At 32.8% G+C, this 23,237-nt stretch overlaps 1 protein-coding gene across 3 annotated transcripts in view; it reads left to right on the forward strand.

The window, feature by feature from the left end:
• BRDT (bromodomain testis associated) overlaps positions 1 to 23,237 on the forward strand; it is a gene marked incomplete at both ends in the record, with an annotated part of 45,810 nt that overhangs the window by 16,826 nt on the left and 5,747 nt on the right. For 2 of the 3 annotated variants that reach the window (XM_079129692.1, XM_079129691.1), the window contains 7 exons: positions 423 to 595; positions 775 to 1,064; positions 1,154 to 1,267; positions 1,567 to 1,719; positions 9,235 to 9,296; positions 11,703 to 11,874; positions 19,582 to 19,682. In XM_079129692.1, the coding sequence (XP_078985818.1) occupies positions 423 to 595; positions 775 to 1,064; positions 1,154 to 1,267; positions 1,567 to 1,719; positions 9,235 to 9,296; positions 11,703 to 11,874; positions 19,582 to 19,682 (1,065 nt within the window). Of the gene's footprint in view, positions 1 to 422; positions 596 to 774; positions 1,065 to 1,153; positions 1,268 to 1,566; positions 1,720 to 9,234; positions 9,297 to 11,702; positions 11,890 to 19,581; positions 19,683 to 23,237 lie in introns of all 3 variants that reach the window. The other variant, XM_079129690.1, reaches the window with a different exon arrangement.

A 23,237-nucleotide genomic window follows, 5' to 3' on the forward strand; every position in this document is an offset into this window, starting at 1 on the left:
CATTTTTGATAAAAGGTTAACCTGTTCTGATATCAAGCCTGAAAAGTTGTTTATTAAAGACCACCCAGAAAGATTATTCTTGGTCCTTTTTAATTATTTTTCATTTATTATCTTCACAGTCCTGGAATCAAACCCAGGGCCTTGAACATAATAGACAAATACTCCTCTTTTGAACTATATTCCCAACCCTCTTGGTCTATTTTTAGATGAGTGTTTAAGTTTATAGGTTGAGCACATGATTATGTATGAAATTTAATTCATGCTCTACAATGAATTTATGAAGAAAAATAAAAACCTGAAAGGAATGTAATATGAAATGAATTTCCCAAGGGATACTCTCTTTGAAGGACTTCAAATCTTTTTCTAGTGTCTTTAATTATTTAGAGCCATGAATGTTTAAAGGTTTTTTTCCCCTTTATCAGCTTAAGGCTGTTCACGAACAGCTACAGGTTCTGTCCCAAGTACCTTTCCGTAAGCTAAAGAAAAAGAATGAGAAGTCTAAACGGGGGAAGAAAAGACAAAAGGTTAACACCAGAGATGAAAATCCAAGGAAAAACTTGAAGCAAGTGAAACCAAAGGATAAGTCCAAGAGCAAGTAAGTATCTTTTCTGATGACTTCTTAAAAGAATAACATTATCTAAAATAAATTTGGGTGGGGTTATTGCTCAGTGATAGAGTGAACACTTAGTATGTACAAGGCCTTGGGTTCAATCCCCAGTATGATAATAAAATAAGTAAAATAAAATGAATGAAATAAAGCAATTTTTGTTACAGCCAACCAAAGAAGAGGAAACAACAGGTCTTTGTTCTGAAGTCTGAAGAAGAAGATAATGCTAAACCTATGAACTATGATGAGAAAAGACAGCTAAGTTTGGATATAAACAAACTCCCTGGAGATAAACTTGGGAGAGTAGTTCATATAATACAATCAAGAGAACCCTCACTAAGAAATTCCAATCCTGACGAGATAGAGATTGACTTTGAAACACTGAAAGCATCAACACTAAGAGAATTGGAAAAATATGTTGTGGCATGTTTAAGAAAAAGACCACTAAAACCTCATGGTAAGTATTTCTGTACATAAATAAAAATCTAGTATGTTACTTTGTTAATCTTTAATTTTCCTAACTCTTTTTACTCTTAAATCATATAGCTAAGAAAATAATGAAGTCCAAGGAAGAACTTCATTCACAGAAAAAACAGGAGTTGGAAAAGCGGTTACTGGATGTCAACAATCAGTTAAATTCTAGAAAACGGCAAACAAAACGTAGGTAGTAGTCTTTTGGGTTTTGGTACTGGGGATTGAACTCAGAGAAGCTTTACCACTGACTCCATCCCCAGTCCTTTTTATCTCGTATTTCTTATTTTGAGGCAGAGTCTCACTAAGATGCTTAGGGTCTCACTAATTTGCTTAGGTTGGCCTTCAATTTGTGAATCTCCTGCCTCAGCCTCCCCAATTAGGATTACCACATGCACCACCACCACTGCATATGGTATAGGTGGCAGTTTTTAAATGTTCTTGTTATTTAACTCTTTGGGTATTTTAATGTGATGCTCTATTTTTAGTTGAGAAAACACAACCATTAAAAGCAGTTGGAAGTGGGTCCCGCCTGAGTGAAAGCAGCAGCAATAGCAGCAGCAGCAGCAGCAGCAGCTCATCGGAGTCTGAAAGTAGCAGCAGTGATTCAAGCTCTTCAGACAGCAGTGATTCTGAACCAGGTTAGCTGTCTCCTTAAGTGTACCTCTGTTGGTGGGAACATTATTTTCTTGTAATATTGAAACATTTATTTTAAAGGATTTGTTACTTACCCAGAACCTATGATATGAATGGCACACTTATTATTTAATTGCATGTAGACAGTCCTACTATTTTCTTTAAAAGAGATAACTATGTTAAAAAGACATTTCATATATATATGTGCCTTGTAGGTTTAAAATTTTGAAAATAAGTTACTCAAAGTGGAATAGTACCTTAATAAATAGTACCAGATCAGATAATAAAATACTGATTTTCACTTTTTACAAAATAAAAGGATTATTTGAGGGCACCTTTCAGTTTATTCTGTATGATATGTCAGATCACTCTAATGTTGCAAGGTACGTCCTATTGTAGTACTACGTTCTAAATTGAATAGTCATTTTGACTTAAGAAGCCAGTCCCCTAGAAACTGCAAAGCAGATTGTTTTTTCACTTTCTTGGTTTCTTCACTATAGAATATTATCTTCCATCTATAAAGAAATGTATTTTAAATCCAGATTCACAGTTTTGCCAAAGCACCATATTACATTGTATAGTTTATCTGTTGTATCAAGCTTAGGTCATTCACATTTTCTTTGTGTTTTTTCATTAATAGTTGTAGAGTTGACAGGAATCCCACTGCCCCCAAGGATGCTGACTTGGCAGTGGTATTACATCATTATTGACCAAAAGGCAAATTCAGAATATAGAATGTTTTTATGCCTGACTTATTATTTTAAATGAGATTATTTCTTGTTAGGAAATTCAATTCTCTTTTTAAAATCCCATGTAGAATATTGTGACATCAGAAATTCTTACCATTTATAAGAATATCTCTCTTTTCATTCTGGTAGTTAGGGTCTGCTGGCTTAACAGTACATTTGATTTTACTTTTGTTTCTGTTTAGTTTGCATTTATGTGGTGTGTTGGTTGCTGCATTTTGTTTTTACATTTCTAAAGTATATAGTGGCAAACAATTTTGTAAGAATAAACAATTTTTATTTTTGTTGGAATTTGTCATACTAGAAGATTTTTAGATAATTTAGGGCTCTGATTATATAATATTTCCGTATATTTGACTTCTAAGCATAAAACAATACTGGAAAACATCTAAATTGCATTAGTATTTTAAATTGTAATTAGCAATTGTAATATCATCTAATAAAGCATTTGTGGCCTAATAAGTTAGAGCACTTTGTCTTTTATTTGTAGAATATAACTCTTATTGTAACTATTTGAATTGACTATTGCTAATAAGAATGCCTTGAGTACTAGAGGAAAAAGTACAACATAAAGAGCTTTTAAATACAATCTTAATTTTAATATGAGTTATCAGTTTGATAGAATATTCTAGTATGTGGCTTAAATTTATCATCAACTATAGATTGATAAAATGATAGGATATCTATTTCATGTTTTTCTAACTTGTAGCAGAGTAATTCTCAGAATTCTGATCTTAAAACATTGCTGACTTCTTATTTTATGACTGTTATTCTTGGTTAATGTCATCTTCCTCAATTAAAAGTGTTTTTTAAATTTTATTATTAAAATAAAATCAGAGTAGCAATTTTTTTCTTTCTTTCTGACAACACTGGCAATTGAATTCAGGGTTGTGGGCATACCAGGCCAGACAAGCACTCTATCACTGAGCCATAACCTTAGCCCCAATTTTTCTGTTTTGACCTACATTATGAACAGCACAGCTTATGACACTAAGGTCAAGTTTTCTTCTAACATGATAGTGTGAATTGTCATTTATTTTTGAAATTTTAATTGGATCTATCTACTTTACTGTAAAAACACTGTGTGTATTCCAAACTGCAAAAGCAAAGTTTAACTTAATGGGAAAAATATATATATTTGCTTGATATAAGTAAATGAAGAAATAGGACATTTTATCCTAAATATTAATTTCCTTTGTACCCATAAAAATACTTTAAGACTCTTCCCAGTGGCTCAGAAGGATGAAGCGGGAGAATCACGAATTCAAAGCCAGCCTCAGCAATAGCAAGGCACTAAGCAACTCAGTGAGACCCTGTCTCCTAAATAAAATACAAAATAGGGCTGGGGATGTTGCTCAGTGGTTGAGTGCCCCTCCCTGAGTTCAATCCCTGGTACCCCCAAAAAAAAGAAAAAAAAAAAAAAATTAAAGCTCTTAATTTCTAGTGTATAAGCTAAGAACTTTGTTTTTTTTTTACTTTCCTGGGAATAATAATAAAAATTATAAGCAAAATGATTTGTGTGAAATGAAAGCAAGTCAGATATCAAAATTTACTGAAAATATAAAGACTTTATAGCTTAATAAGTAATTATGATTCATTTAAAACTGAAACTTCTGATTCCCAGAATTCTAGTTAATGGGCTTTAAATTATTTGTTTAATATAGGAGATATGAACATAATAAATTTCAAGATTTTAAAGGAGGAAACTTTACTGAAAGTTTCTATGACATACTCCCTTTTTAAAATTTCATTTTATTATTTTCTTTTCAGTTGTTGTTGAACCTGTATTTTATTTATTTGTAATGCTGAGAATCAAATCTAGTGCCTCACACATGCTAGACAAGCACTCTACCACTGAACTACAGCTCCAGCCCACATACTTACTTCTGATAGAAAGATATTGATCCTTCATAACATTTTTCTAATCTACTTCTTTTTTGGTACTGGGAGTTGAACCCAGGGATGCTTTCTGACTGAGCTACATTCCGAGTCCTTTTATTTTTTATTTTGTGATAGGATCTTGCTAAGGCTGCTTGCTGGTCTTGCTAAATTGCTGACTCTGGCCTCAAACTTTCAATCCTTCTGCATTGGCTTTTCAAATCACTGGGATTAGAAGGCCTGCACCACCACACCCAACTCAAATCTACCTTTTAATTCCCATCTTTCTGATTTTTATAATTATAATTATAGTTATAATGCAGTTTTCTTAACTACGTCACAAGTCTTTTAGAATTTGAGTTGTCAGCAACAAAACTCTAAATTACCTTTTCTAAATTCCTTAAGACTATTGAATTCTTATTCTTAAATGAGTTGGTCTCTGTTTACTGTATTATTCTGTTTAGATGTGGCAAGTGTTTTAAGGGTTATATCTGAAAAATATTCAAACATTGTTAAGAAGTAGTGTTAGGGTATTTTTTTCTACATTCCTTAAATGGATATCTTCTATCATCCTCCAACTTCACTTTATATACTTTTGTGAAATATAAATTTAATTTTTACTTTGTTAAGTATTTATAACATAGCAAAGCATTGACTTCCAAGTAAGGTTTTATTTATAAATTTAGGAAATTCACTTAATTCTCTTTTCATGCCAACAATTAGTTGCAAAATAGAGAATTGTTAATAAAATCCCAAATCCTTAAAAAATGAAAATGAGATTCTGTGGACTAGAAGCAATCTTTCATTGCAAATTTCATTGTACTTTGGTTTGATCGTTTAAATTATCTATACAAATAGATCATTTACAAAGACAAATATGTGCAGATATAAAACATTGGTATAAATATAAAACCTTAAAAATTAGTTTTAATAAAAAAATTTTCATTAACTTTCAAATATTGTTAAATGTCAGATCAAAGATGTAGATAAGGCTTGAAAATAAATTTAATTCCAATGCATATATCCTGTGTTGGTTAGGATTTGCTAGTGTGCACATGCACTCTACTAAGAGTTTTAATGCTTAACAACCTTGGAGCTACCTTAAGTAATATAATAGAGAAGAAAATAACTAGAAGCTTTAATCCTGTGACTAACAAACGTATAGAGAAAAAACAAAATCAAATGGCGCTGCTCATCAATAGTACTGCTTTTGTTGTTTAAAACCTTATAAGAAACAACTCTAGGAACTGCCTAAATGTAAGCTCAAATATTTAACTGGTGTAAAATAGAATATGTTTAGACATGTTTAATTTCAATTGTTATACAATCAAACACAAAGAAACTCAATGAAAATCATGATACTACTTCACAGTTTTTCTTTACCTGGATAGAATATCAGGTAAATTTGTCACTTTATCTTTTGTACTTTTGCTTTTGCTTTTATTGACTTTAGTGTAATGTTCCAAGAATGAGATTTACTAGTTTTTAAAATAGCACTTAAAAATTTTTTTAACCTTAGTTATTGGTGACTTTAAAGTAGAAATAAATTAGTCTTTAGTATTATAAACTAGGTCTTAAGTAGAATTTACAAGAATATGATTGTTTCTCATCAATATTCAGAGGGCTGGAAGAGGGCTAGAAGAATAAAATTAAAGGACCTGGGCTTGGTAAAAACCTTCTATTAGTCTAGGAATGTAGCTCAATTGTAGTAGAGTGTTTCTCTACCATATATGAGGGCCTGTTCAGGGCCCTCCAGCACCCTCCCCCAACAAAAAAAAAGAATAATTTTTTTAAAAAGCTTTCTATATATTGAGGTCCATATTGAGCCTGGAGTCTTAGAAATAATAGTCATTTCTAAATTTTCTATTCAAACTAAATCTTCTTGAATAATTAGTTTATCTAGAATAGTACTTCTCAACTTCAGCAACATAGTGGAATCATCTATAAAACATTTTACAAATACTGCATATCTATCTGAATTGAATGGGAAGTGAAACCAATTATACATAGAATTAAAAATATCCTTGGAGACTCTAAGGTGCTGCAATGTTTGAGAACCATCAGGGGTTTTTGGTGTTTTTATTATTATTTTCCATACTCTAATTCTAGTTAAAAGACCATTAGTAAAAGGAATAGGTAGTTTATAGTTGGTTTTGTTCTTAATATTAAAATAACTACCAAACACTTCAATGAAAATTGCTAAAACATTCTTTAAAGGGAATACATTTTTAGTATAAAACCAATTGCTTGCTCCTCCCCACCCATATTCTTGAGATTAAACCTAGGGGTCACTTTATCACTGAATTACATCCCTAACACATTTATTTATCTGTTTGTTTGTTTAATGTATTGTAGAACTGGGAATTAAACCCAGTGGCACTCTACCACTGAGCTACATCCTTAGGCCTTTTTATTTTTTAAGACAGGATCTTGCTAAATTGCCCAAGCTGACCTCAAATTTGCCATCCTCCTTCCTCAGTCTCCTGAGCAGCTAGGATTCAGTCACCTGCTTTTTATCAATAGAACATAATTTGGTTGATAAACTTGGGCAAATAATTTAACATCTCTGGATCTGTTTTCCTTCCTATAAAGTAAGGAGGCAGAACTACCACATAATGACTTCCAATCACTCTTATACATACCTTCTCCTTTGGAAGTATATGTTTTCCTAATTTAAAAATCTTTAGTAATTATTTCTGCCATATATAACATCATTTGATTTGTACATTATGGTATTAAATTTCTATTCAGTTCTTCAGGATTTTTAGTCCTAATTAACTTGATAATATTTGGACTCTGGAGTACCTGTCTCAGTGTTTTGATAGGTGATTGGTATTAAATGAAACTTTTAACCAAATCGCCATCATTCCATCTCTCTTTTTTAATTCTATGATTGTTTTTGACATAATTTAAAATAAAAATTTCATATTGAAGTTTTTTGGAATGTGAAATTCAAACATTGTATAACTCACATAGTATATATTTGGTTAGTAGTTTACATATATTACCCAGTTGGATCCTCTTAAGGTAGGTATGGATGTAATCAGTTCCCCAGAGAAATTAGTTGACAGTGTGTGCATTGTCATAATTCTTCTCTAATTAATTAATTAATGTTTGGTAGGACTGGTAGAGGTTGTTTATTAATTGATAAATGATCTTAAGCTTAATAGTGAAAACATATATGTACACTTTTAGTTTTGAAGGCCAGGAACTCATGACTAAACATGAGTTTTAATTTATTGTGCTTTTGGAAGGCAGTTAGGTGATATTAGAATGAGATGCAAAGTGCTGAGTTGTAGGCTATCATTCATCTACATATAATCGTTAAGATGTTTATGAGATATGCTACATATATTATGTGGTCTTGAAACTTTAATTGAAGTTCTTTGATACCTTTTGCTAAGGTCTTCAGATTTCAAGGTGCTAATTTTTATAATTTTAAACTTTAGTTCTATATGTCAGAAAATTAAGGTGATACCCTTAATTTATTTTTAGTAGAACACTAATGTGGTTTGTCCTGTTTTATAGTTTTATAGTTAATAGTTTATGTTAAGAGTAAAGTAGCTTAGGTGCATGTTTGAATAATTAAGATAGATGTATAGATGTGTATATGTTATATGATCATATTAATGAAGTCTGTTTTTTGTTTTTTGTTCAAAGCGGAAACTAATTTCTCCCTTAAATGTGAAGGCTACCTGGATTTATATCCTCAGTCTTTTCAATCTGTCTCCTAATCTTCCCCTTTCACCTCACCCCCAACTCTTAAGTTATACTTAGTTGAGTGACAAAGATGGTTCATGTCATTTAAAATACTTGAATTCCTTAAATTGCACGTCATTGAGTGGCATTTAGCAATTTTAACAATGTCCAGCATCAAACATTTTAGGAAAGAACAGTAACACATCCAGTGGAAACTGATGGCATTTCAGGAGGCAGAAGGTAATTATTAAAATTAGAATGTTTTAAGTTTGAATAATATTTGGTATTGACCAGCCTTGGTACCCTGGAGCCTGAAGCAGATAATGCTCTGATGGTTCATGAAAGCTGGCTTGGAGAGATGGATCAAGGTAGTAAATACCAGTTTGGTGCTTTACCACACTGACTTAGGCTTATGATCAGGAAGGATAGCTCCAGAATCAACTGTAGGATAAGGAAAGTTTAAGAACCTATTCACACCTTGATAGAGAAAGCTCTTTTCTATCATTTTCTATAGCTAATGTCAACTATACAGGTATTTCTAAAGGTAAAGGAAGTTCTATAAAACCCATTTGTTACTATATAGTTGAGGTAGCCAAATAGTTTGGAAATAAAGAGAAAATTAATTAGATGTAATCTTCAGTGCTTAGCAAGCTGAGCAAACCTCACCACGGAAAACAAATAACTTCACTTAATAAAAGACTATCCTCTCAGATAAATAACTTATCCCTTCTCTTATAGTAAATTCTTAACTATTTTAATTAAGCCTCTTATGGCTATATTTATCGATGCTTGGTAAAGGATGATTTTAGTAAATTGGTACTGCTAGTCTGAAATCTTCATATCTCTGCTGTTGTAACTTGTTCCTTTTTTTGAACTATCACTGAAGCTCTTTACTGTGAAGTAACAAAGTGTTCTTTTCTGCCTGATCATAATCCAAGTTGAAATTTGTGAGTGGTTGTCTATTCCATTATGGGAAAAGATTTTTTTTCTTTTCCCAAACAAAAAAAGCAGGTATCCCTTTAGAAATTTTGGCTAATTCAAACAGGGCAAAATCCTGTGACTTCAAAAATTTCTTGGTATAAGAGGTCATTAAGAGCATTCTTTTGAATTACCACTTTGTTTCTAATATGGAAAAAGTGTAACTTGGTAGTTTTTAAGCTGACAAATATTGAAATAATTGTCTATATACATTTGCAGAAATATTTCCTAAGTTTACTGGAGTAAAACAGAATGATTCACCTCCTAAAGAGAATGTAAAGGTAAATTAATTCTTTTATTTGTACCTTAGAATTAAAAACAATATATATGTTTCAACTCACTGCTATAGTAATAGCTTTCTTTAAATTTTTTTTCTATTTATTTACATGAATAAAAGTTGTCACTATTTTCAGCTCAACTGTTTTCAAAGATTTCTTCCTAAAAACATTTTGACTAGAAGAACTATTTGGCTTCATATTTCCAATAAGATATAGCTGTTATGTAAGTCAAAACAGATAAGTAGAACAAATAGGAGCTTTATAGCTTAGCCTTAAGAATTTGAATACAGAAAAACTACCTTGGTAATTCACAGTGTGCACTCAGTTGAATGTGCATAGTACAAGGTGAACAATAAGGTGAACTTCTTCAACAAAAGTTAGTAGAAAAATGAAAGGGTTTCTATAAATAAAGTTTGAAGTGACAGCTGTCAATTTTAGCACTTCTTTGTGTAATTATTAACACTGAAAAAATCGAATTTTTTTTCTTACTAGTAATTGAGGGTAGTTATCCTCATAAAATTTTTATCCTGTACACTCATCTCAAATATAGCCAGGCATGCCTGTAGTCACAAGTACTTGGGAGGGTAAGAAGGAGGATCCCTTGAGCCCACAAGTTCAAGACCAGTCTGGGGAACACAATGAGACCTGACCAAATAAAAAAAAACAAAGAAAAGAATTATAGTAAATTTACATAATAAAGACATTATTATATAATGTCCTAATTAGATAATTAGGAGATGGAAATAAAACAATAAATAAGTCTGGAAAGAATTCTAAATTGTGAAAAGGGAAGTAATTATAGTAAGAAATTGTATGATAATATTATAATAATTTATACTCATGATTTTTTTTAAGAAAATGCAAGAATGTATGCTGCCTGAAGGAGGGACAAGCTTCACAGAAGAGGTAATCCTTAAAATGAATTTTAAATGATTAGGATATTGATATACAACTTAGGGACTTATTTTTTTAAACTGAAGTAATAGCATGAAGACAGGCAGATAAGGCACAGCAGGTATATTCAGGGACATGTGGTAGTTAAGGGTATTTGTAAGGGGTTAAAGGGCTTGTAAGGAATAAGTGGGGAGGGCCTTAGATACCCAGGTGAAGTGTTGGAATATTTAAATTGGTAGGCAAATAGTTTTTCTTTCTAAAATATTAAATTACCTGTCTTGCTATAAGTATTAATGGAATCAAAACATTATGTCAAACTATGAAGGAACTCTTCAAGCCTTTTTTGTACAAACCACTTGAACTATTTTGTCCAAACTTCTTTCATTTTCACTCACTGGGGAATAAAATGCCTATTTATGATTAAAGAGAGCATATTTTAGTTTATATGTTTGTGAGTGAGTGCATAGATTTCAGAAAGTGATTATTTGCTGATTTAACCATGAACATTTGACTTGGGTTTTGGTCTACATTGTTGTTGAGGTAAACCTTTCTGTGGCATTCATTTTACTCAGGATAGCATAGGTGTTATTCATTGACCTACCTTATCTACTCATTTGCTCCAATCCCCTTAATAGATGGAGGGGAGAAAAATGATTCACCTGTGTGCTAAAACTCAAACTTAGTAGAATATGTTACTAAACTTGGTACTATAACAGCTTGCCACTGAATAGGTGTGAGATTTAAGGTAAAATACTTCTATTATTTTTATGTCTTATTGGAAACCATAATAGAGAAAATAATTATACCTAACTCACAGGATTGTTATGAGATTTAAAGACTTGGCTTGGTGCCTTACTTGTGGTAATCATTAAATAAATGTTAGCTATTTCATACAGCAAGTTTTATTTAATAAATAGTTAACTGAATAGTGAATCAGAATTTGTTGATAGTCTTATGGGTTGATCATGATATAATTTTAGATTTCTTCCCTTATGTCTGTAATTCAGTAAGGACAGAGGGATAAAGGAAATGAGTTGGTCTCTAGAATTGATATAAAAGATCAATTTTTATTTTCAGTGGATCACAGGAATCTTTTGAAAACCTAAAATTATTAAGCAATATAACTGCTTAATAACATCTGTAAATCTAAGTACTCGCAACTAAGATCATAAGCTACTTGATGGACAACTTATTTACTTTTTCTAAACCTCAGTTTCCCTTCAGTAAGATAAACATAATTATACCTTATGGGTTTGTGTGACTTAGATAAATTTATTCATTAAATTGATTTCTTGTTTTTTGTTTTTCTGTTCTTTTAGTTATTCTTTTTTAAATAGTTTTTAGTTGTCAATGGGTCTTTTATAATTTATTTATTTAGATGTGGTGCCAAGGATCAAACCCAGAGCCTCACACATGCTAGGACAATGCTCTACCACTAAGCCACAACTCCAGCCCGTAGTTATCCTTCTTGTATCATTAAAACTCTGAAAGATAACTTTAACTTTGTCTTTGCAGATACAATCTTCTGTGCAAGATACATCCTCTGCTAAAACTACTCTTGTTCATCAGACCACACATACATGTGGCGTACCACCAAATCACCACCAGTCAACATTTGGTTATCAAGAATTAGAACATTTACAGAGTGTGAAAAACATTTCACCTTTACAAATTTGGCCTCCTTCAGGTAAGAAATTAAAAAGTAAATAAGTATGACTTATTTTTGTGAAATTGACTTGTAAACCTATATATGACAGTGCTAAGGCCATCATAAATGTTATATATCTGAGAAATACTGAAAATCATATCTGATAAAGTCTAGGTTGAAAATAATCACTAAAGCACATTGTTAGAAATTATCTACTTCATAATAGCAAATAGTCAAGAATGTTATTGTTTGATATCTAAAACTAATTGGATTCAGTAGTCATTATTACAGATTTTAGTAAAGACAGTTTTCAATTTTCAGTCTGTCAGTTCTCATGTCTTTAAAACTGGTGTTTGAAAACTGCCATATTTAGTAGGACTTAGTTCATATTCTGAACTACCATAAAAGAGGAAGGAAAGACTTGAAATTATTAGTGCCAGTTTGAATAAGGTATATGTGAACAAGCATTCTCATTTTATTAAAGTAAAAAACATTGTTTCAGAATGTTCACTTTATTATTAAATTTAAAACATTGTTTAAGGACAAAATGGAATCTGAAACAATTTTTTGCTACTAAACCAAATATTTGTGATGTTATTTCTTCTGAACAAAACATTTTTCTATTTGAGCAAAATAGTATTATTTTTTTAAATAAATTAAGATGACTAATTTGCATTTTTGTTTTATATTTTTGTTATAACTTAATTTGTAAATGTTTAGTTTTTGTTGTATGAGAACTATAAGCATAAAGAATTATATACCTATTTTTATGTTGGTTCAAATATAAGAAAATAAAAATATATTAAGTTCAAAAAAAAAGAAATTACCTATTTCTTATCTATAGATAATTATTAATTTGAAAGAAAGAAAAGTTTATATATAGCTTACATTCAGTTTACTTTCACATAAATAATATACATTGATGCATAGGTGATATAAAAAAGTCTATCATTGCCCAAACACATATTACCAAGTTCCAGGTTCTTAGCAGACTTAGGAAATGCTGCTATAACACCTATGTGTGTGTTAAAAAGGTAGGCTGCAATGAGGAAAAAATAGAGATTTTGTGGGTAGAGAAATGAGGATATGTATGTGTGTCTGTATGTATGCATATGTGTATGTATGTATATTATATGTATACATACACACACACATTAATATACATACACACATGTTAGTTTTCAGTTAAGGAAACTTGGGCTAGAAAAATTTGCCTAACAGTGGTTCCTATTTACAGAAAACATCTCCCAAAATTGGCTAAATTTTCAATCTGTTAGATTGATTCAATCTCATAGATATCTTGCCTGTCTCAATTTGGTTTTGGTAGGTAGTGAAGGCTCGATATATGGCACAAAACTTACTTCTGTTGTTATCACTGAGCCCAGCCTAGAGAGTGCCTGAACCATGAGACACTATTGTATTTAGACTTAGATCAGGCAGGTGTGAATTTTCCTCCACATCTCCTCTCCTCTAGACTATTTCTTTGTTTCCACTTGGCTTTGCAAGGGCAGAAGTATCTCTAAAGCAGAAGAAATTTCTAAGCTGTTTTACTACAATACGTTTAGGAAGAAGAGAGATTTTGCTTCTCCTTTGTTGCTTCCAGTATAAAACTCCCTACTATTTTGAGTATTCTACTTTGTCTTAATATATCTCATCATTGTGGGAAAGGGAAGGGAGATCAAGAGAAAAAATACCAGAGGCTGGAGGGTATAGTTCAGTGGTAAAGCACATTCTTAGCATTCTTGAGGCCCTAGGAATTTTGGTTCAATTCCCATCAACCAAATGAGAAAGAGAGAAATATCTAATGTAGCACTAGAGGGCATCCTAGGAGGAAGAATAAACAAAACTCCAAAGTAGGAAATATTTATATTTATATCCATCCTTCTCTGGAAATAGATTTTAAGCTACTCAGAGAAGAGTTTGAAAATGTAATTCTCATTCATGATTTGAACAGGAGCATGACAAAATCAAGATTTTAGAGATTGTCAATGTGTTCAGTGGCAGAACACTTGCCTACCATGCATGAGACCCTAGGTTTGATCCCCAGCACTGCAAAACTTCAGTAGTTAAGATTTTATTAGGATAAGATTGGTGCTTACTATATAAAGGATAGATTAAAATATGTAATTAGTACCAAATAGGGAAACTGAGTGCTTCAGTTTTGGAAATAAATTATTAAAACCAGACTAATACCTTTCTATACAGTGAATATAGAAAGGATGTGAATCAGAAAGATATTTTGTGGCAGAATCAACAGACTTTGTTAGAATAGATGACCTATCAGGAGAGTATCTAATAGTTGAGTTGAAAGTAAGAGGTGGACATGACCAGGAAACAGAAAATTCTGATATATACAGTTATACAGCTGTACAGGGTTGTGGCATTGTTTTTTTTTTAATTTATGTACTTGATTTTATTGCACATAATATTTTATGTGGTTGGTCCCAGTGTTCACACTGACTTGAGGGAGATGTTTTGGATTTCTATGCTCAGAGTTGTTGAATTGCTGCTGCTGCTGTTGATTTGTTTTCTTTCAGGATCAAGGTGGGTGCTTTCATATAAAATCTGATTTTTAATTCCTTCTCTGGCAATTCTTTCCTGGATTCTTTGCTTTGCATAATTATACTTACAGAGAAACCAGCATCCTAAAGTCACCAAGATAATCCTCCTACTCCACCATCACATGATTCTAATTCTACCTTCCCCTTTCAGGGCTTGCCCAGCTCTGGTACGGCTGCCATGGGACCAGTCAGCTCCTCCAGCCCCACCTTCGCATTAATTGTTACTTAGAAAATTTAGTTAACCTCCCTAGACTATAATTTCCTTTTATTTAAAATAATAATAAAAGTGACCTCATAGAGTCTTGAGGATTCACATATAAAGCTCGAGGTACAGTTTTTTTCTTAAAGTTAAGTACTCATTATATGTTAGCTATTGCTGTTACTCTTATCCTAAGGACAACCTGTGCCCCTTAGGGCACAATTCTTGAGGTTACAGATTGAATGTTGGTGTATCCTAAAATCCATTTGTTGTAATCCAATTCCTAATGTAATGATATTTGAAGTTGCAGCCTTCGAGAGGTAACTAGGTCTTGAGAGTCCTCATGAATGGGCTTAGTACAGATATAAAGAGGCCAGAAAGCTAATTCACCCTCTTTATTCTATATAAAGACACAGCAAGTGGGCCCTTCATAACCCAGGAACCCATACCTGCTGGTCCCTTGATCTCAAACTTCCAACTTCCAGAACCATTTATTTATTGTTTAAGCCAATACATAAATAATAGATAGAGTTAATTTGGGACATGTGGGAGATGTTACAGAATATCTGAGTGGGAATTTAAAAACCAGAAACAGGTTTCTGGAACTAACAGGGTTTAACAGGAAATATGATTTAGGAATTTTCAGTATGTAGAAACTACTCAAAACTACAAAAATTAATGGAAACACCCAGGAAAATGTACAGATTAGAAATAGAAAAGGTCAAGGATGAAATTCTAGGAAATAAAACCTCAATAAAAGTAAAAGAGGGCTGGGTATATAGCTCAGTTGGTAGTGTTTGCCTTGCATGCACAAGGCCCTGGGTTCAATCCCCAGCACTGAAAAAAAAAAAAAGGAATGACTAAATTTAAAAAAGAGATAATCCAGGGATGAACCTATAGTTCCAACCTTTCAAGAGGCTGAGGCAGGAGGATCACTTGAGCCCAGAAATATGAGACCAACCTGGTCAACATAACGAGACTCTGTCTCAAAAAATAGGAGGAGGAGAAGAGGGATTTTTAGAAGGAAATCATCATCAGGAATATTGTATATTACAGAACATTCAAGCAGGATTGAGGAAGACAGGATTAAAATCAGCAATGTGAGAAGTTTTGCTTTGGCTAAAAAAACCTTTTTGGATAGCCAGTGTAATTGGACTAGAAACCAGATTGCTGTAAGTTGAAAAGTAATGAAATCTGGGTGTAGCAAGCATTGCTCAGTCTTTGAAGAAGCTTGTTGGTGACAAGGATGGGAAGATAGCTGGTGCTTTAACAGGGAGTTGTTTTTGTTTTTTTTTTTTTTTTTTTTTTTGAGCAATAAGAGGTTGTTTTGTTTTTTAATTTTAGAGATTTGAATGTTTGAAGTCTAAGAAAAAAATCAAAGTAGGAAAATGTTGCTGTTTTCACTAGAGTATGAATGTAGAAGAATGAGGATAATATCCTTGAAAAGGAATAAAGACAATGAAAAACAATGGTTAAGAATGCAAACAAGATGTTCTTTTATTTCTATTTTAAGAAAAATATGCATCTGTGAAAAGACAGACCTCATAACTAAATCTTAAGTAAGGATCGGTCTCTTGTATTTTTTAAAGTCTCAGCAATTATTTATCTAATGAAATCACTCTATCCATCAACTAGGATCGGTCTAGTGTATCACTTCTATGTTTATTTGATACCTTCGAGAACATAATACAGAGTTTGGATTATGATACACTATTCATTCTACTGTACTATTTGCCAGCAGTAGGTGGCACTATGAGCAAGGGAAATTGCAAATATATAAAGTATAAAATATAGAGAGAAATTTACTTTTCTGGAGTGTAATCTCAATTGAAATCAATTTTGTTTAGACCTTAAATTTAAAATTATAAAAGTAATCAATTTTATGCCAAAGTTTGCTTATTGGAAAAATGATTTGACAAAGTTAGTTTTCTTCAACTTTTCCCTACTCCCCATCTTCTTTTCCAACATGAAATGGAAGATATCTCATTTTTTTCTAAATTTTTAGTCACAAAAGATCACTAATCTTATTAGCTTTATAATTTAATCTTTGCTTATCTCATAAAAACCTCCATTATATTGTTTTTAATACAAATATTAATGGTGTCATATCAACATGAACTCACAGCAAATAAAAAGGTAAATTAAAGAGTTTGCTAATTTGTAGAATTTACCAACATGCATAGAAAGTAAAAATAATACACATTAAAAGAAGCAAAAGTGAAATTTAAAGAGATGAGGAAAGCAGATGTATATTTTACAGAATAAATATCATTTGAATTGGGTGTTGGAAGAAAAAAATAAGACTTCCACATGTATATTTAGGACTGACAGATATTCCAAATAGAGGAAGAAATGTATGCGAAGATATTTAGGCAACAAATAATTCAATGTGATTAAAGCTATGGTTGGATAATCAGGAATGTGGGGAAATAAATTTGGAAAGAAGGCCAGGTGAAAATTGTAAGAAACTTGGAGTCTAGATACCTTGGACATAATGATAAGGGTATAGTCAGTGGGGAACCAATGAAGTTTTTTTTAGCAAAGGATATGCCAAAATTCTATAGTCTAGTTGAAGTAATGATTCATAGAGACCAGAGAAGGAGACCCATTGGACTCTTAAAGCAGGCAAAAAATGAAGTATCAAGTGATGGAAAGAAAATAAAGACAATTTTGAAAGAAATTACAAGAGTAAAATGAGTAGTTCTGCAAATTAGGAACACATGTAGGTTTATTTAACAGAGGGAGGGATAAAGCTTTGGATCAGAGGGTACTGGCTGGATATTGGTCCAGGTAAATAGATCTAGAAAGAGATGAAGAACTTATTTCTAAAGAAAGGTGAGTTTTGTAGTGTTTTAAGGCTTCAGAGGATCATAAATATTTCTCAGTTATACCCTTGACATATTTCCCCACCTTCTTTGACTCTATTCTCTCTGAATATTCCTTACAGGTATTCCTAGATGAGTTATATCCTAAATTTTAAGCTTCTTATCTTTTTATTTTACTCCAGAAATTCTAAAGCACAGACTAACTGTGCTAGCGTTCCCCTTAGCTCTCATAGCAATGGTGTTGGTGCAGCCTTTCCCTATTACCCAGGTGTGCCATGCCTTTATCATTTTCTACATATTTTGACATGGAAAAGGTTGGGAAGAGATGCACTATATATATTCTTTCTAATAATCTTGGTGCCTCTGACTTCCATTCTTATTTTTACAACTCAAACATATCTGTCATGTTTATACAACTTCAGTTGAGTACTATTAAGTATCATATAGGCCTTTCAGACACATCATGTAAAAACTGAAATCTCCTCTTTCAGTCCCCAGGTTTTGGTATTCTTCCCTTTTTATCACAGTACTGGGGATTGAGCCCAGTGCCACTCTACCATTAAGGTATGCCCTCAGCCCTACCTATTTATTTACTTTTATTTTGAGTCAGGGTCTCACTAAGTTGCCAAGGCCAGCCTAGAACTTGTGATCCTCCTGTCTCAGAGTCCCAATTCACTGCAATTGCAGGTTGCACCATGGTCCTCAGTGATATTTTCCCTTTAATTTATTAAAATGTCACTATTACCAGTTGCTAACTTAAGAGTCAGCAAATAGAGAGTCATTTTTAGAATTTACTTCACTTGCCATACATACTCTTTCTACTTCTTTAATAATCTCACCCCAGGCAGAGAAGGAATATAGTTTTGTGCTCATAGCTTTTCTCCGTATTTTCCCACTTCTTGTTGAACTGAGAAAACATCAATATTAAAGAAAAAGAAGAAGAGGAGGGGAAGGGAGAATAAGAAGAAAACATCAGTATATTGGGCTGTGTAGAGATGTACAAATTTAAAATTTGTTTTTTCATTCATACATCCATCACCAAGTGTTTTGTTTTTCCTATACTCACTCCTGTCCTTTGATGCTTCTTGCTCTCTTCTTCTAACCTTAACCTTATTTATAACCAGAGAAGTTGTCAAGGGACTGTTTGGTAGTAGAAACTCAGGTGTAAATTTCTACAATGTATAAATATATAAATGGCTAGGATTTTGTGAACTGGAATCAGTTAACAAAGACAATCAGTTTTGATTTGTCCCCTCTGTGCCTTTGCCACTAATTGGAACCTATAGAAAAGGGTCAGAGAGAATTGAAACAGCAACAGTCAATTAAGTTTCATGCACCAGGATGCTCTTGGTTGCAAATGACATAAAAATCAGCTTAAATTGACTTAAATAATAAGAAATTTTGTTGCCATACGTAGCCAGTAAGATAGGCATGGTTTGTTTAGGGTTCAAACTCAACCCATAAAAATAAATGAAATATTTGTATGAAAACTTAAGAATTAATGAGATTATGCTTGAAGCTCTGGGTTCATTTCCCAGTATGCACACGCATAACACAAAGAAAAAAAGAAAAATAATTAACAAGATTTCATAGTTTGTTCTCTTCTCCTCAATTTTTTTTCATTTCTTATCCCATCAACTCTAGCTATTATTGCCAGTTATGTCCAGTATCTTAGTTCCTCTGTTCTCTGTTATGGTTGTTGTTCTCAAATTGTCCACCCCAGCAATATCCTTCCCTGGAATCCCTATATTGGCCTGTTCTTAAGTGAGTTACTGATTTGGAGATGGAATTGTCGTGATTGGTTTGGCCTAGTCAAGATGCACCTCTGGAGAGCTGAAGTCAGTCTACAAACTGGGAGAGCTGTGTAGCAAAGGAACAGGTAAAATAGATTTTGTTGGTTCAGCCATAATTGTCAGCTAAACTTCATGATGACCAAAATAAAACCAGACAATAACAGTAAAACAAAGGAGGTTACTTTCAAGTGAAAAAAGCTTATTTTTACAGTATAAGTCCCTGATGAAAAATATTTCAAAGTTAAGATGCATCCAAAAATCTGTCATTTTATTTTCATAGTGTCTGACCTGAAAGGAGAAAGAAAGCAAATTCTCAATAAATATCAGAAAGTACTTTGACTGTATCATTCTAAAATGTGTGTTTCCAGGTGATTCCAAACAACTCTTGAATGGCCCAACTGTGATACATCCATCTGGTGATAATGATGCAATGGTGTTAGAATCTGAATGTCAAGTTCCTGTGCAAAAGGTAAAAAGTAATATTATTTTTTTCTCATAAACCTTGAAAGGATTTAAAATTGAGTATGAATTGTTATAACAGATATTTTAATCCCTAATTTGAATGAAATTTTGAAACCCTAAACATGATTTTTCCTTACAAGTTTTAAAAATTAGAGGTGAGCAACAGTCATCAGTCTTTATTCTTATATTTAATTTCAAGTTCTATAATGTTATTTGCCCTGCGCGTGAGTGCACTGCTGTGTGTGTGTGTGTGTGTGTGTGTGTGTGTGTGTGTGTGTGTGTGTGTGTGTGAGAGAGAGAGAGAGAGAGAGAGAGAGAGAGGGAGAGAGAATTTGCTAGGGATTGAACCCCAGAGGCTTGCACATTCTCAGCTTGTGCTCTACTACTGAGTTACATCTCTAGCTCCTTATCATAATATTAAGCCAAGTCATACAACTATTTCTTAGAATCTGTTGTAGGGGATTTTGTAACAGAGTTTTATGTGCACTTAATCTTCAAACCACACTCTGACATCATTCAACAAATGTTCTATATGTCTGGGATACATTAAATACATCAGATGCTATTCTAGGCATTTGAGTACAATCATCAGAAAGTAATTAAGCACAGGATATTTTCATTCTCTATTTCTATCTCTATCTCATCCTGCCTCCCTTTCTTTGTCTTTTTCTTTTATCCTTATAAGTACTTTAGAGGAACTTAGTCTTAACTTTTGAGATTGTTGTTTGGGAACACTTAAGAAATCTAGCATTATACTTTGTGCATACTGGTTTGATCCTTGGCTTGAATCATTTATTTCTTACATAATACTCTACTACTAGCTATTATCTTTAAAGACTATGTTTAATGTAGGTGTTTTGTTACTAATAAGTATGAATTAGAAACATTAAACAGTACCTTTTTTGACAACCAACATTAATTTTCTTTTTTCTTTTTAACTTAACAGTGTCATCTAGCCCCTTTAGTTCAGGAAGAATAATGCTACAGTTTCTTAAATCAAATGTTTGTTTTCCTATGCACTATAATCTTTATAGTTCTGATTAAACAAAACTTCGTAATTTTGACTGGCCCAAAATAATTGAAAAGAAGAAGAAGATTTTCAAAAGGGCAAGAGCAAAAATAAGCAGTAGAACATCAAGTATATGTCATACCACTGAAGTTTGTACTCCAGGTGAAAGTGACATGTGTATTCTTTTTTATTGCCAATGCCTACCATATAGTAGGAACTAAAGTGTTTGGTTGAAAGCTTAAGAAGAATTGGGATTGTGTAGCTTGTTCTCTTCACATAAAAATGATCAAGCAGATGTCTCCATTATCGACATCATGTTCCACCCCCACTCCCTGCTTGCTTCCTCATCATAAGCGGTATTTGCATTTATTGAAAAGAGAGGCTATAGAATTTTGGTAATCCCAGAAATCTAGTCTCCAGATATGGTTCAAGTCCAAATAAGTACTGAAATGAAAATGATTTCAACAAACTCTTAGCATCTCATCTTTCCACTCAGAATCCCTAGCTTTGCCGTTCTTCTCTTATTTACTTCTGCCTTAAGTGATAGAATCTCTTCTTGCCAAACTTTTCTACCTCTATTCTTCATTTTTGTTCAGTCAATAGATTTATTATAGAACTTCTTGCTGTCTCTGTAGCCTCTATCCATTATTCCTTTTTGTCATATTTTCCCACTAGCTGTTTGCATCTTAAATTGCAGTTTCTCAACCATGGCATGTTGATATGTTAGACTGGGTAAATCTTTGTTAGGGGTAAATCTGTATAGTGTGAGATGTTTAACAGGAACCCAAACCTCTGTCCACTAATGTTTGGAATACCCTTTTACCCACCCAAGTGTGACAATCAGAAATGTTTAGACATTGACAAATGTTTGCTTTGGTGGGAAGGAGGTGGCAAAATCACCTCCAGCTGAGATCCAGTGTTGGAATTTTTACATGGCATCTAGCCATTCCCCCATTCCTGTAATTCACACTCTTCAGAGGAGCCATTGACTACTTTTTTTTTTAATGGGTTCATTTTAGTTATACATGAAAATAGAATATACTCTGACATAATTATAAAAACATGGAATATAATTTGCTATATTTTAGTCCCCAGTATTTCCCCTTCCCCTCCCTTCCTCCTACCCCCTATTCCCTTCCCTCTATTTTATTGATCTTTCTGCTTTTTACTTACAGTTTGTTTTTTAAGTTAGTGTCTTATGGATATACATGATGGTGAGATTCACTGTGTTATATTCATATATGTACATAGGAAAGGTAAGCCAGATTCATTCTACTGAATTTCCCTGTCCCACCCCTCTTCCCTTCCTTTCATCTGCCTTTGTTTACTCCTCTGATATTACTTTCATTCCTTTTATTATCTACCTCATCCCCTTATTTTTGATTAGCTTCCACATGTCAGAGAAAACATTTGACCCTTGATTTTTGGGGGACTGGCTTATTTCACTTAGCATGAGAGTTTCCAATACGTTCATTTACCAGCAAATGCCATAAAGTCATTCTTCTTTATAACTGAGTAATACTCCATTGTGTATATATACCATATTTTCTTTATCCATTCATCTGTTGAAGGGCATCTAGGTTGGGAACCAGTGACTTCTAAAATAACTTTGTCCCTCGCAATGCCTTGATAGGGTGTGAAACCCCAGGGCCTTCTACTTCTTTCTGATTAAACATCTACCATGGTGATTTCAATTTATGGTATCTATACAGATGACTATAAATATACTTTTAGATTGGATCACTTAAAGTTTTAATCATTTTTGACAACTTCTAAGTTTCCTATATTGAAGGAGTAGCATGCTAAATTCTTTGGGTTTTACCTCTAAGGAGAATTCCTTTTGCCTTTCCACTGCAGAAACCAAACCTTATTGCTTTAATGCATAATCCTCTTTCTTTACCATTGTTGGACAGATAAACTCTTACAAAGATCACCTAGACTTGTAATATCCAATATGGTTATTAGTTGATCCTGGTATGCCTGACTTGAGACTCTTGGTGTTCTAATCCATTCGGCCTCAGCATTTTAATTTTAGTTCTCTTGGTATACTGTCTGATTATGTTATCTGTATAAAAGCTTTAATGATTTGCAGCTTCTGCCTTTACAATAAAGATTAAGCAGCTCTATGTTGTGATCCTAGTTTAGCCTATCAATCTTAACTAATGTACCTTATAATTAAACTGAATTACTCATTTTCTCCAGACACACCTATTAATATCTTTGATTGTATTCTCATAAGGAATGCTTTCCATCTTCATGTCTGCCTGTCAGAAGTCTTTTCTTTCTTCATGATACCTGAACAACTTTCCTGTGCTCCAATCCTACATATAAACTGTCTTGTTTTAGAGTCTGCTAAAATTTAATCACAATAAAATAGCAATTTCAGTCATTTTAGGGCACTGGGGCAGAAACCAGGGTTTCATTCTTTTTGTTCCCCATGAAATATACTGTCAGATATTACCTGTCCTGTTTCAAATCTCTGTTAGAAAGTGAGATTCTTCAGTTAATTAAATATTAGTTACACGATTCCCGGAACTGGGACTAAACCCATTC

The sequence above is a fragment of the Sciurus vulgaris genome (assembly GCF_902686455.1).
Source record: "Sciurus vulgaris genome assembly, chromosome: 1".
NCBI lineage: Eukaryota > Metazoa > Chordata > Mammalia > Rodentia > Sciuridae > Sciurus > Sciurus vulgaris.